At 58.9% G+C, this 15,138-nt stretch overlaps 1 protein-coding gene across 6 annotated transcripts in view; it reads right to left on the reverse strand.

Annotated features, from left to right (window-relative positions):
* The window catches only part of PC (pyruvate carboxylase), a 98,888-nt gene that overhangs the window by 17,280 nt on the left and 66,470 nt on the right, over positions 1 to 15,138 (reverse strand). For 5 of the 6 annotated variants that reach the window (XM_039235359.1, XM_039235361.1, XM_039235362.1 and 2 more), the window contains 7 exons: positions 5,275 to 5,410; positions 4,951 to 5,135; positions 4,583 to 4,748; positions 4,331 to 4,476; positions 4,054 to 4,171; positions 3,614 to 3,765; positions 2,062 to 2,180 (listed from right to left, as the gene is read on the reverse strand). In XM_039235359.1, coding sequence (XP_039091290.1) covers positions 2,062 to 2,180; positions 3,614 to 3,765; positions 4,054 to 4,171; positions 4,331 to 4,476; positions 4,583 to 4,748; positions 4,951 to 5,135; positions 5,275 to 5,410 — 1,022 coding nt within the window. Of the gene's footprint in view, positions 1 to 2,061; positions 2,181 to 3,613; positions 3,766 to 4,053; positions 4,172 to 4,330; positions 4,477 to 4,582; positions 4,749 to 4,950; positions 5,136 to 5,274; positions 5,411 to 9,582; positions 9,591 to 15,138 lie in introns of those variants that run through there. The other variant, XM_039235364.1, reaches the window with a different exon arrangement.

Consider the following 15,138-nt stretch of genomic DNA (forward strand, 5'->3'; position numbering starts at 1 on the left):
AGGCTGGATCTGAAGCTGCTGAGACGGGCAGGTGGACGGGTACTAGCTGGGGACACCACCCTCCCGGGACCGTGTGGCCGCTGGGCTCCGCTCCAGATCCCGCCCCGAAGACAGCGTTAGTGAACACAACTCTGCAAATGTGCGGGGTTTCCTGCGCCCGGCCTCCCTGACTGCCGTGCTCTACGGACAGCAGCAAATCCAAGTGGAACAGCTGCTTAAAATAAAAAAAAAAACCAAAACTCAAGGTTTTAACTTTATTGTCGCTGAGGCTGGCGGTAAGGACGGGCTGGGAACTACACAGATTTCCCCGGGTGCTCGGTGTTTCCTACGAAGCCGCTTGCTGGCAGTGACAACGATCACCGTGCACCACCACATCCACAAGCCAGGGACTCAGGCGGCGTGCCCTCTCCAGGCCTGGTCCCCACGGCGCGGCTCTGGGAGTTGGTCCCCTCCACGGGAGAGGCCACAGCTCACCCCGGCTCCAGGCGGCCAGGGACTGGGAAGGAGCCTGGGCGCCGCTCTGTGTCTGACAGGAAACCTCTACCCCCGAGCAGGCGTCGGCTTCCACCCCGAGCAGAGCAGGCGCCGCAGCCTCAAGGCCGACGGGAAGCTTTAGTGGCACAACCAGGCAAAGCCTCGCGGAGCCAGAATCTGAAGCCAGGGCGTCCGCCTCGCCTCGGGCTTTACCTCAAGGGAGCAAGGAGTGTGGGGGCCTCCGAGCCCCTGCCGGGCACAGGCAGGCGCCCCCACGGCATCCTCGGTCTCAGGTGGGGCCAGGGACACAACAAACCATCAGGAAAGTCCCAGGGGGAGATGGACTGGCCCGATGCCAGCGCCGGACACTTGAGTGGCTCAAATGTGGATCTTGAAAGAACTGTTCATAAAATGGGCAGATTTTTTAAATGCCCATACTCATCGCCTGTGGGAATACAGACTGGTATAATCTGGAAGGCTGATCAGGCTTCGCTCAGGTATCCGCACAGAAAATGTCTATCCTCAGACCTCCTCACGGGGGAAGGGAAAGATTTAGGTGCAAAGACGTTAACCAACTACCCACATAAGCCGCAAAACCCAGAGACGACCTGTCTAGTAATGGAGGGCTGTGTACCTAAGTTATGACACAGGTATCTAAAGAATTGGAAAGAATACTGACCCGGAGAATGCCTTCAACCAATATTAATTTTAGAAGTAGAATAGGGTCGCCTGGTGGCTCAGTCGCTTGAGCATTCCTCCAACTCTTGATTTTGGCTTGGGTCATGATCTCACGGTTTGTGGGATCGAGCCCCGTGTCGGGCTCTGCACTGACAGCATGGAGCCTGCTTGGGATTCTCTCTCTCCCTCTCTGTGCCCAACTCCTGATCTCACACCTTCTCTCTCTCAAAATAAATAAACTTAAAAAAAAAATCTTAAGTAAAAATAAAAGTAGAGTAGAAATTCTACACAAAACATCTCAATTGTGTCAAACCATCTATATAGTAAAATACATAAAGACGGAACGAAACCACAAGATTTAGCCTGGGCACAGGCGATGCCCTGCTGGGCTGGCTGCTCTCTTGACCTGAGTCTCCTGCTCCTCATCCGAAACCCAGAATGATGAGAGCTTCCTCGGGCCTACCTGAGGCCTGAGCCCCCTCACGTCCCGCTTCTGAGGGCGAGGCTCTCAGTCCTTCTTTTATTTGCTCCTCAATTCTTGTGATAAGCACGTAATGCTTTTTCTTCTTAATGTTTATTTTTGAGAGTGCGAGTGGAGGAGGGGCAGAGAGGGAGACAGAGGATCCAAAGCGGGCTCTGAGCTGACAGCAAAGGGCCAGACGCAGGGCTCGAACTCACAAACTGTGAGATCATGACCTGAGGCTGGAGCAGGATGCTTAACTGACAGGGCGGCCCGGGTGGCCCAGGCACCCCCGGCATACAGTGCTTCCTAATAATAACTTCTGGAAAGAGTAAGTGCCTCGGTCGCGAACTGCTCTCTACCACAGTGGACCGTGAGCTGAGCTCCGCAGCTGCCCGCTGTAGATTCTGCCGGAAACCCAGAGGCCGCCCCCACCCGGCCCCACTCACTCGGTGATCTCCTCGGTGACGGTGTGCTCCACCTGCAGGCGGGAGTTGACCTCGATGAAGTAGTGTTTGCCATGCTTGTCCACCAGGAATTCCACGGTGCCCGCGTTCTCGTAGCCCACCTGCGGGGCGGCCGCGTCAGCAGGGCCGGACCACCACGGGCCTGCCGGCCACCCTGGCTCTGACACGGCCGCCGGGCTGCTTCCAAAAGGCCAGACCGAGGCAAACCCCGCCCCGAGAGACCCCAGGGCCCGGCCCCCCCTGCCTGGATGTCTCTCCAGGACTCCGCCAAGCCTCTGCCAGCTGCACCCGGGTGGTCGGGGGCGAGACATCAAAAGCCACCACCGGCCCCAGATGCCCTCTCCCTGGCGGACGGGCCCCACCACGCACGGCCCAGCCTCTGCAGGGCCTTCTCATTCCTCGAGGGTTTTCAGAAAGTCCCCCTCTGCTCTCCTCGTTGCCACCTCTGGCCACAACCCAAGGAGAGGCCACCCAAGACGACCAACAGTGATGAGTGTAATGCAAAATTCAACCCTCATTCCAGTCTCTCTCCGGTCCTCCCCGAACCACAAAGTAGACTTTAGTCAGTTCCCTCAAATCTATTACAGGATGACACATGGCCTGAGCTGAGAAATTAGACCCAACTCCAGGTAAGATTACTCCTCACAGGAAGTAATCCAAACGACAACTCTAAATTAGATCCTAATCAATGCGTCATGTTAACTGAGGCTGAAGCCTCTCTGCAGAGCACCAACCCCGTCGTCCAGCTGGGGAAGGCTCCGGAATCATCCGCCTCCTGACAGGTCTGAGGGAGCACGGCTCTGGAAGGAGAGCAGGACCAAGGCCCGCCGGGGGGCAGGGGAAGGCAGGTCTGGGAGGCTCCCACATGGCCCTGGGCAGGGGAGGTGGAGGTGGGGGCAGGGCGCCCGGGCTCTGAGAGGGGGAGGGCCCAGAACAGCCGCCAGCGGGACCCCTGCCCCGGTGGGTGCTCTCCCGGGCAGGCCAGGGGGGCCGGTCACTGCTGGGGGAGCCGCCTCCACAACCCAGTAGGGCAAAGACTGGCAGAAGGAGAATCTGAGCATGAAATGGGTGGCAATAAATGTGATGCGGGGGATGGTCAAAACTGAGCAGAAGAAATGCCTTAATAATGTTTCTCAATCTTGACAGAAACCTCTGGATCTCATGCCTTTTGTCCCAGGGGTTAGTCAGTGCCACGCAGAAGCTTGATCTGTGCAGAGGGTGTGGCCGGTAGCCTCTCTGCCTCCCTCTTCTCAGACTTTCTGGACTCCAGGCTTGGCCTCTGGGCCCGGCGCCTCCACTCTCACACAGGGAGGCCCCCGAGGACCCTATGTCAGCCCTTTCCCCTCCAAGCCGCTCCCCCCCCACCCCCCCGGAGCTAGTCACTCTGGACCTCCTGGCTCCCCGGGAGACCGTCCACATCCAGACCGTGACCACAGGCCGTGAGGCCCAAGCCAGCAGCCGCTCAGAGGGAGTCTGTGGGAGCAGGCTCCTTGTGTCCACGCAGGAGACTGTCCCCGAAGGCCCCGCCTCTCACCTGCTTAGCAAGCTTGACAGAGTCGCTGGTGAGCCGGGTCCGAAGCTGGGGGTCCAGGTGGGCAGCAGGGGCAATCTCCACCACTTTCTGGTGCCGCCGCTGGATGGAACAGTCTCGCTCGTACAGGTGCAGAATGTTCCCGTACTGGTCTCCTGAGGTCAAAGATAAACTGGCCTCAGCTTCTCCTGGGATCTAAACACTTCCTGAAGACCCCGCAGCCCCCATACAACTAACTACCGGGGCCAGTGGGAGGCCAGTACTGCTCCCAGTGGGAGGGGCGGCCAGGAGGGAGGCCGCACCCATGCCCGGGCCCTGCCGCCACCTCCCGGGGGAGGGTCTTCCCGAGGGACAGCTCCTGGAGGCCAGCTGTCGTCAGCCCGAAAGATCAGGCCGGCTCCACTCCCACCCCAGCCTGTGGCTCCTCGAACGCCCCCACTCACCCAGGATCTGCACCTCGATGTGGCGCGGCTTCTCGATGAACTTCTCCACAAACAGTGCCCCGTTCCCAAAGGCGGCCAGGGCCTCTGAGTAGGCCCGGTTGTAATTTTCCTCCAGCTCCTGAGAGGGCAGGCAAGCCGAGCAGATGTGGGGCCCTGAAGCTCGGTCTCCCCCTCCGCAGGACCACCCCCCTCTCAGAAGCCCAGGGTCTGCTGTGGGTGGCCTCACGGCCGGGCGGGGGGCTCCCTGCTCTGCTCCCAGCCCCAGGCTTCTGCTCACCTCATAGCTGTGCACGACCCTCATGCCACGGCCCCCACCCCCGTAGGCGGCCTTGAAGATAATGGGGAAGCCGTAGGTGTTGGAGAACTCATGGGCCTCGTGCAGGGAGGTGATGGGTGCGTCTGTGCCGGGGACCACAGGGACACCTGTTGGGAGACAGGCACGTGGGTCCTCCAGACCCGCCAGCCCCCTCCTCCGCCGGCCCCTCTTGAGGAGCTGCGTGGCCCCCAGTGGCTCGCCCGCCATATGCACCTGCGCTGATGGCGATGGCCCGGGCCTCCACCTTATCTCCCATCTTGCGGACCACCTCGGGGCTCGGCCCAATGAACCGAACCCCAGCATCCTGGCAGGCCTGGGCAAAGTCTGCGCGCTCCGACAGGAACCCATAGCCAGGGTGCACCGCGTCCACGTTGTTTTCCTGGGGGGGCAGGAGGGATCAGAGGGAGGCAGCATCTCTCAAATTCCTTCACGCAGGCCCCGACCAAACGCTGCGGCTCCCGCGCCTGCCCCCAGCTCACTCGTTCCATTCACCCTTTCATCCACCCGACCACCTACTCCCGGCACTCGGCGCCCAGGCCCGGGACGGGGAAGGCACGGGGCGCAGGCCCAGCCCGGCTCACCTTGGCCACCTTGATGATATCTGGGATGTGCAGATAGGCCTGCACCGGGGCGAGGCCACGGCCGATGAGGTAGGCTTCATCTGCTTTCTGCCGGTGCATCTGGCCCGTGTCCTGCTCCGAGTAGACAGCCACGGTGCGGATGCCCAGCTCCGTGCAGGCCCGGAACACACGGATGGCAATCTCACCTTGGAGGGAGGGGGCAACGGGCCAAGACTTTAGATTCCTGGGTCCTCACAGCAGAGGCGCAGCAGGGAGCTGGCGCACAGGGCAAGGGCAGAAGAGGGATGCTGAGGCTGGGCTGGGCACACGGCTCCTCTCACTCACCTCTGTTGGCCACCATTACTTTCTTGATAGGCTTATACTCCAGGCGCCGGACGTGTGGGGAGGCAGCGGGGGCGGTGGAGGCCCGGCGGACACCCAGGAGCCTCAGGCCCCCACGGACGGTTCGGAACTTCAGCATCTAGAAGTGAAGAGCCGGGTTGGGGCAGCCTCGGCACAGGGGGTCTCCCCAGGAAGAGTGAGGGTCCCGCCCCAGCCCCCTGGCAGGCAGCCCTGCACGAAAGCCAGCAGCCTTTCCCTCCTCAGGTCCCGGCTGAGCCCAACACTCCCGGGGGGGAGGGCTGATGGCTGTGGGGGGGGGGCGCGAAGTCAAGCCCAGAGAGAACCGGCCCAACCTAGTGCCCTGGCAATTTTCACAACACTTCAAGCTCTCAAAGCAATCCTGGAGGCCAACCAGAGGCCCCACGTGCCCTCACTGTGCGTACGGTCAGAGTCCCCTTCAGTGCCCTCTGCAGGGCCTGGCAGCGCGGCTTTGAGAATCTCCCTGCACCACGCTGACCCCCCCGTCCCCCCATCAGGGCTCCGCCTGGCCAGACAACGAGGGTGACGGCGGATCTGTCTAGGGCCCGCCGTGCCAGCGCTGTCTCGGGAAGCCAGGCCTCCACTCAGACACAGGAGCAGCACAGACAGGACAGTGAGGTGGCACTTTGCCTAGCAGATTAGCAACAGTGTTATGCGTTCAGTGCTGGTGAGGCCTGGGGGGGTGGGGGGGGTCAGGCCCGCAGGTGAGGTCTGGAGATCCGGGCAGCTCTCTCGAAATCGCCCTGGAAACCCTATCAAGAGCCTTTGAAATATTTATGCCCCTTGGCCCAGTCGTTACCATTCTAGGAATACGACCCGAGGAAATATTCTAAAAACGGGAACCACGATGATGGGTTAAGATGTTCAAAACAGTATTATTTACAGTCGCAGATAATTAGGAACCACTTACAGATGCAACAGGAAGACTTCTATCCAAACAGACATTATGTAACCATTAAAAATGAGTGTTTGCACGGCTCTGATGACGTGGGAAACGCTTATGATAGAATGTGATGCCACCAAAATTTAAAACGTAAAAATATGATTTCATGAAGCTTTTTTTTTTCAAGGCAAGGAAAGTAACCGGAAGGAGCTCTGTCAGCCCCTCACTCACTCCTATGTTCTAGAATTGGCGCAGTGCTGGTTTTTTTCTTTTCTTGTGCTTCTCCATACAGTCTACACTTCTCCGCCGGGGAGGTTATTTACACTTAGAGGCGCAGTGGCGACACACAGGAGAGATAGGGAGGTCTCTGCAGGAAAAAAGCTACGTAGAGCACCTGGGGGAGATGAAGGACCCTGCTTGTACCCTGTGAACCACCCTGGCAGTGAATGAGGTGGGCCCCCTCCCCACACACACAACGGGGCCACCTCCTTCCTCACTCAGTGCCCGGAAGAGCCGGCGCCGGGTCTTCCTCACCTGTCTCCATGTGAGCAGCCTCACAGCAGGTGACACTGGCACCAACAGTCACAAACCTCCAGAAGTTTCCAGGGAGGCCCAATGTTTTCTCCCACGTGGGTGGCTTTGCTCCTACCACTGAGGCGGTTACCCACCGCTGTGTGTGTAAATGCCCCCTCGCACTGCCCACTCCCTTTCCCAGAGACAGAAGGAGATCCCTGGAGGCTTGGTCGGGGGTGGGTGCCAACAAGCACCTCTCAGCTCACAGTGAGGAAACAGGGAGCCCGAAGCACCCATGCAGGCCTCGGAGGCCCTTCCTCAGACGTGAGAATGCCTGTGGACGCTGCAGCGGGGCCTCCCTGACAATACGGCTTTGCACACGCAGAGCCGGGCTCTGGGCGGGAGCTTCCACATGCCCCTGTAGCCGTGTCCAAGCAGATCAGGGCTTGGGGTGCAAGAGAGGAAAGGCCAGGGCCTTCCTGCTGCAGCCAGAGCACTGGGGAAAGAGGAGTAGACAGCAGCCTCGGTCAGCCAGGACCCCCCCTCCCCAAGCTGTGAGATCTGGACAATGGCGGCCTCATTTCCTGATCTGTGAAACTGGGCACCCCCACTCCCAACCTCGGTGGGTCATCCTGGGGATTGCTGAGCCCGGCGGTAAATGCTGGACGAGTATCACCATCTTCCCACCATCCTTTCCTCCCACAAGAGCACGGGAACAAGAAGGAACCGCCTCCATGCAGCTCAGCACACACCCATGCTCCTGGCCCCCTCGCCACCACAGCACCAGGCCCCCCACGCCGGGGCGCCCGGCCCATGTGCAGTTAGACCCGCACCCAGGGGGCCACGGTGGGCCCTCCCGGCAGCACTCACTCTGCACCAGCCAGGCACCCACAGCTGCTTCTGCCCAGGGAGGCTGCGGGCGGGTGGCTGCTCCGCCTGAGGTGGCTGACCCTGGCATATAAAGTTCTCAGGCACCAGAGTGCTCGGAGCCTAGGTGGTGGCTGAGATTGAAACCAGGGTAAGGGACACCCGCGGTGGCTCTGGGGCCCGAAGCACAGGGAGGCAGGGAGGTTGGGTCGTGCAGGCAGCAAGTGATTCACAGCCTCAAGCCCGCGATCCCTTGACCCCATGGGACTAGGAGAGATCACAAGGGAGACGATCTAGGGCAGGACACTAGCCAGCAGAGGGACAGCAGACAGCCGTGAGTGATTTAGGATCTGCTGCCACTTGAGGTTAAAGGCACAGAAATATTGGTGGAGCAGGGCCTGGAGAGGCTCGTCAGGAGGGGCTCTGGGGGATGACGGAGGCACCAGTTATGCTGCCCGTCAGAGCCTAGGCACAGCCCTGCAGCTCCATTCACAGCCGAGTCACACGTGACCCCAACACTCCCCCCTGCCTGCCATGCTAGGCCTGGGACAGGAGGACACGGGGATGAACAAAAAATGTCACTTCATGGGGCACCTGGGTGGCTCAGTCGGTTAAGTGCCCAACTCTTTGTTGTTGTTGTTAATTTTTTTTTAACATTTATTTATTATTGAGAAACAGAGAGAGATGGAGCATGGGCAGAGACAAGTGGAGACACAGAATCGGAAGTAGGCTCCAGGCTCTGAGCTGTCAGCACAGAGCCCAACGCAGGGCTTGAACCCACAAACTGCGAGTTTGTGATCGCACAGTTTTGTGAGTTCAAGCCCCACGTCAGGCTCTGTACTGGCAGCCAGAGGCTGCTTGAGATTCTCTCTTTCTCTCTCTCTGCCCTTCCCTCATACGTGCTGTCTCTGTCTCAAAATAAATACATAAACTTAAAAATAAAAATTAAAAAAGTCACCTCATTCCCAGAACATCTCTACCCTTCTTAGAGCTTGGCTAACTCAGCACCCAGCTTCTCCCCTAGTCAGATCCCACTCTCCTCCCAGACCTGACCCCGGGGGATAGGGGGATGCAGGGTCAGCTGCCTGGTGCTTCCTGAGGCCCTTCCAGAATCAACTGTGGCTGGGGGAAACCGCAGGGCGGAGGTGGCTGCCTCGCAGAATGTCCCGGGAAGCGGGACATTCGTGGCTCATGCGTGTGGTGAGTCCTCTGGGGACGCTGAGTTTGAGGGCTCTGGGATGGCCGATCCCCACACCCCCTGGAGGGCGGAGAGGCCCCTGTGCCTGGTGGGGGGGGGGGGATGGGGACAGGAAGCTGTGTTGCTGGAGGCACTGGGCGGAGACCCACAGGTAGAACCAGAGCCCCTGGGGTGGAGCGGAGGGCAGTGGGAAGGCCGCAGGGCACCAAACCTCCTTCCCACAGCCCTCCCAGAGGGGCTGTCTCTGGCATAACCTGGGGCCCCCTGCCCAGAGTTCAAGCCCTGGCATCGCGGAGTGACCCAAGTGCCAGCCTCTCCTCACAGTGGCACCTCTCCCCAGGCAGCCTGCAGCGCCCGGCCTTCCTTCAGGCACCGTGCCAGGTGGCATCCTCGCCACCTGGCAGAGAACAGGCAAAGGTGCAAGAGTGCCGGTCATGGGGGAGTGGGGAGGGGCTGGAGCCAGGCTCCTGCCACGGGCTTTATGGTTGGTGGATGGTAACCAAGAAATCCTCAAGGTCATTGACAATTTGAGAATCTCCCTTAAAAATTCCAAGGGCCTCGCTAACCAAACCCAGCATCTGGGACACCCCTCGCAGTGTCGCATTGGCGGACCCTCCCTGACACACCTGGGAGCCTTCAGCAAGTCCTGGACAGGACAGCCTCGCCCAGCGGCTCAGATGATACCAGAACACGGCGAGCCTAGCCCCGGGGCTGCTGACGCTCATGAGCAACAGCCTCCTCCTCTGACCTCAGCAATGGGGAAGGAGACGGTGAGCAGGAGAAAAGCAACCACCACCCGAAGATCCCTCACCCCGGTTTCCTCTCCAGAGAGCTGACGGTCCCAGCGAGGGCTGTTTGCTATTTTCTGCAAATGCCAGCTGACAGATCTCTTTCCTTGGCCTCGGGTTGTGCGTTAGAGACGAGGAGGAAGACGACTTTGACTCTCACTCGGGACACGTCAACAACGCCTTGCGGGCGAGCGTGACGCTCAGCAGAGCGGGGAGTGTCTGCGGCACCGGCGTTCTCCCCGCTGCCTCCCCGCAGGACTCCACGGTTCCTCCTTCTCCCCAAGCCTCAGTTTCTCCCCCGACGCCGATCAACACACTCAGCGGCCTCCTTCTAGAAGGCAGTGCTAATAACCATGTCAGGAAGGTGCCCACAAGGTTCCAACCTGTGGAAGGAGGCAGGGCGAAGGTCTGGATGCCTCTGCCCCGTCTTGAGGACCCGCCCACTTTGCTCCTACGAGCGACACCCAGCCCTCACCACACTCCACCTGCGTGCCAGGCCGCTGCAGGCAGATGGGACACACGGAGACCAGCACACCCCGTGGAGCCTCTACTCTTCACCAGGTATAGGGCTCCGCGTGAGATGTCCTGCAAGGGCTAAGTCAGGTAATGGCCTCCTTATCGCTCCCCTGTACAGATAAGGAACCAGGTAGTGGGATTAAGTCCCATCCCAGGTGGCCCAGCGGGCTGCTCCGGAGCAGGAGCGCGATCTCTCAGGGCACATGGTGTCATCACTGATGACTCAACGCACGTAGTAAGCTGTGGCCTTTATCAGAAGCACAGTGTGACAGGCACTTGGAAACCAGAAACCAAAAAGCCGTCTCCTGATAAAAACTGTGTCCCTGGCCAGAACTTCCAGCAGGGCAGCCAGTGGGCCCTGCACTCCTCCCCCCTCCCCCCGGAGCAGCCTAACAGCGCCAGCAATCATGTGTCCCTGATAAGCTAGGGCAGCTTCACGGAGTCCCATAAATCATCCAAATGTCCCACCACTTCCGACCAAAACTACATCTCCCAGGCTGCCTCCTGCGGCCACGAGCAGCACGAAATTCTAGTGTCGGGCCTTCACCGTCCAAATTCTGGTCGCTCCCAGCCAGAGGAGCCTCTCTGGGTCAGGGTAAGGAAGCCACCTGTGCGGAGGCTGTGGCCAAGTGCCAGGCCCTGGAATATTCCTTCAGGGATCCGTACTGCCTCCATCCTAAATACCCTGTTCTTCACACAGCACCTCCTGCAGCCTCAGAAGGCAGCCGTGGGCAGGGGCACATTAGAAGGGAAAGCCAAGGCCCTGCTTCGGGGGGACCTGGCTGACGGCACTTTTAGAAGTCCGCAGTCCCCAAGCCCCTCAGCACATCCAGGTCAGAGGTGTGGAGGAGGGCAGCCAGAGGGGGTGGGAAGAAGGGAGAGCGGCTCAGAAATAGGCCTCAGGAATCTCCAAATTAACTAACAAGACCTCTATATATCCACCCCCTCCCGACCCTGCCAGCACCAGCACCCCCATCGGGCTCCTCCCCCGGCCCCCAGCTGGCCTCAGCAGTGCCAGCAAAAGCGGGTCAAAACCAAAAGGAGGGAATTCTTGGCAGAGGGCTCCAGCCGCAGCAGAAGCGAGCCTCTGAGGGATGGGGCTGCTCTTGGGGAGCTTTCTCTCCAAGCAGCTCTGCCCTGTCCTCAACGTGTCCAGCGGGGCCCCAGGGCTGGCGGCCAGCAGGGACGGATGAAGGGAAGGGACTCCGCCGGACTTTGCAGGCAGCAGCAGCTGGTATCAAAGCGCCCAAGAGAGGCTTAACTAAGGCTGAGATGTCTGGGTAGGGGAAGCTGAAGGGAGGACAGGAAGACAGTGAAGGTGACAGATGAAGAAGAAAGGAGAGTGAGAATACCAAAGAGAGACAGGAGTGAAAACAGCGCGTGGCCTGGGGCCGCACAGCCGGCTCCTACCCTGAGAGGCCGCTGTGGTTCAGAGCCAGCCGACAGGGCTCCACAGAGCCCCCGCAGCCCTTGATTTAAGGCAGCAGGCGGAGGGGAGAGGGTGGGACAGCCACACCGGGACAAATGGCACTGTGTGGGCTGCTGGGATTTGTGGGCAGGGGCACGGGCAGGCTCGGAGAAAGGAGGCGATGAGCAAGGGGTCTGGGCCTGCAGGGCAGCAGCAGGGGAGGACAGGGATGAGGAGTGGCTGCCCTGTCCCAGCCTCGGTCAAGGGCAGGGAGACTTGCAGGTTGAACACTGCCCCCTGGTGCAGAAGGAGGGCTACTGCTGACCTGCTTGTCCAGGTAGCAGAACGTCCGAAGGCCACTTGCCCTATTTCTCCACATCCTTTAGACTCACAGAAAGGCATTCCCGGACCCCCAACCTCCTCGGCGAGCTCAATGCCCACCCTGGCAAAGATCTGTCATTGTTCTTGCCACACCTCACTGTCCTACAGAGGATGTGTGTAAGGTCATGTCTGTCCTCGGGACAGGAGCACTCAATGTAACAATTCGTTCACCCATCTCACGAGACACTCTGAGGACCATGGGGACAGGATCCTCAGTCTGTTTTGTCCTTCGTTGTTTCCCTAGCACTCCGGACTGTGCCTGACACCGAGATGATATGTTGGGAATGAATGAATAGGTCGCAAGAGTTTCCAGAAACATTTTGGAATGGCGAGAAAGATTAATAAGGCCTGGTGCCTCCTAGGATCGGCACACACAAGTCAGTGGGACATCCGAGTGCCCCTTGCACACAGGTTAGAGCCCAAAGTGTTGACAAGGACGTTTAGTTAAAAGCGCAAGGTCAGCGAAAGGTGGGAACCAGGAGGGCTGGGCCTCCACTCTGGACAGTGGCCGGATAGCGGCTCTTCAGGGAGACGGGATGCCAGAACAGAGCAGGCATGCAGGTGCTCCAGGAAGCTCCTGACCCCTTCACAGCACAGCACTCCGGCTGGGGAGTCACACAGGACCTCCTCTCCACTTGCTTACCAGTTCACCCCAGTCCCAAGGCGGCAGGAAAGTAGATGCCAGTGTATGGGCTAAACTGTGTTCTCCAAGGAGATCTACCCAAGGAGATCTACGGAAGCCTCACCCTGCAGCACCTCAGAACATGACCTTAGTTGGAAGCAGGGTTCTTACAGAGGTCATCAGTGAAAATGAGGTCCCCAGGGTGGGCCTTAATACAATGTGCTTGGTGTCCTTATAAAAAGGGGAAATTTGGACACAAAGACTGAGGGAAGATTGTGTGAAGACACACAGGGAGAAGACGGCCATGTGTCCAGAAAGATGCATCTACAAGGATAGCTGGGAAGTACCAGAAGCTAGAAAAAAAGGAAAGATTCTCTCCTACAGCTTTCAGAGAAAACAAGGCCCTGCCGACACTTTGATTTTGAACTGGCCTCCAGAGCTGTGAGATAATAACTTTGTTGTAAGTTTTGGGGACTTTGCTATGACAGCCCTCGGAAACTAACAGACCCACTAATGACCAGAACCTAGACCCTGAAACCAAGGATGGGGGAGCACAGGTTGTTAGCAACGTCCCCTTCTCTCACCTGCTCATCCTAACACAGGCCGCAACGGGGCCCCTGGAGAACGGAGCTATTTGGGATCGTGATCAGCGCCCCCACCAGGGAGGGCTGAGTGGGAGGCACCAAACACGAGCAGTGAGCAGTGCCAGCACGGGCTCGGGAGGGACACCAGGGCCGGATCTTCCAGGACGAGGAGGGGGAGGTGGTCCAGGCGTGGGGCAGCCGGAGCCGAGGCAAAGGAACAACCAGCCTAGTAGACGGCCACTGAGGCCAGAGGCCAGACACGTGGGCTCCGCCACCAGGTCAGGGGCTCGCGTGCACAGCAAGGGATGTGGACTGTATTCCCAAGGTCAGGTCGTGCCACCTAAGAAACCAGGCAGGGGAAAGGGACCTGCACTGTCGAGGGACCACTCTGGTCGTTGCAAGGAAGTTGGATTTGAGGAGGAGAGGCTAGGAGGTAGCAAACTAATGAGGAAGATGCTCTAATGTAGGCAAGAGATCATGAGAACGGAGTTAAGAAACGTGGCACCGATAGGACAGCCAGCACCTTTCAGATGAGGGGTGGCGGCTGCAGGGAAGGAGGACTCGTGGCCCCTGTTTTAAAAGCGGGATGAAAGCAGTGATGCCAAGTTAAAGAACACAGGAGCAGCTGGAGGGAAAGACCAGTGAGGAAGAGCAAGATTCGTGGACCCCATGAGGGCCATATGGTCCCGAGTCTCAAGGGCCAGACGGTCCCAAGTCCCCCGTGAGGGCCAGGTGGTCCCGAGTCCCCTGTCAAGGCCAAGCCCTGAGTCTTCCCATCCTCCCCCACCCACAATGGTTCCCTGTGCTCCTAGGACACGGGTCTGAAGCCCCAGCAAGTGAGACCCAGGCAAGCCAGAGGGCACTGCTCCTGGCCACCAGGCACCAGAGGTTCCACCCGGGGGCACAGGAGGCAGACAGCCCAGGGAACAGGGGAAGGGCGGCCAGGCAGCACAAGGCCGCTGCAAACCCTTCCATTTCCACAAAGCGGCTCCCAGGCTGAGGCAGCAGTGCAGCGAGGACCCCTCTCTAGGAAACCACCAGCCCAGGGCGGAGCCGCAGCAGTCAGCACTTAGCGGGCACCGGGGGAGCGGCTGCCTCAGTCTCCCCTCCAAGGCCGGCGGCCCTCGATTCTCGCTGTGCTCAGGTTTTCAGACCCGCATCCAACTCCGTCTTCAACATGAATGGACGGCCAACATCCCCGGCTATTTGAGGGGATCGCCCCAAATTCACCAAGACAAATGGGGAATAAAAAACAGGGAATTCTGGTAATATGGAGAGCAGATAGAAGAAAAAAACTATAATTAATCTGAGAAGTAAGAGAAGCTATCGCATTGAGAGGCGGCAGCTATTTTAAAGGCAATGAGAAAGAGCTCTAGGAAATTAAAAATAGAGTTGCAGACATTTTTAACTATAATAAATAGAAAAAAGAGAAGACAGTCGAGGACATCGTCCAGAAAGCATAACAGGAAGATCGGCACATGGCAGTTCCGGGGCTGGGGACGTGCATTTCGATGGTGGTGGCAAGGGCGCTCTGAGATGCCAGCGCGACACCACAAGTCATAGCTGGCAAAGGGACCGGGCAGGCTCGACCAGCTTCCTGCCTGAATTTGGTGGCCGGACCATCACAAATCACCACAGCCTTGGTGGCTAAAAGCAACAAAACTGTATTCCCTTTTCGTTTGGGAGGCTAGAAAAGTTCAGCATCAGTTTTATGGGTCCAAATCGAGGTGCTGCCAGGGCCGTGCTCCCCCAGAGGCCTAGTGAGGGGGGGGCACCCTACAGCCCCCAGCTTGTGGCACCTGCCTGATGCCTCTGTTGCGGCCACATCCCTCCAGGCTCCGCCTCTGTGGCCACTCTGTCTTCCCTGCCACGTGCAGCCCCCTGCCTCTCTCTCCTGAGGACATGGGTGATGGCATTCCCTTGATAATCCGGGATCACCTCATGTCAAGGTCGTTCATTGCATCACCTCTACAAAGACTTTTTCTTTATAAGGTTCCACTTACAGGGTCCAGGAATGAGGACCCGGAGATCTTTGGGGGCCATCACTCAGGCTACGATGCTTCAGAAA

Source organism: Hyaena hyaena, unplaced genomic scaffold (genome assembly GCF_003009895.1).
Source record: "Hyaena hyaena isolate Hyena2069 unplaced genomic scaffold, ASM300989v1 scaffold_98, whole genome shotgun sequence".
In the NCBI taxonomy this organism is placed as follows: Eukaryota; Metazoa; Chordata; class Mammalia; order Carnivora; family Hyaenidae; genus Hyaena; species Hyaena hyaena.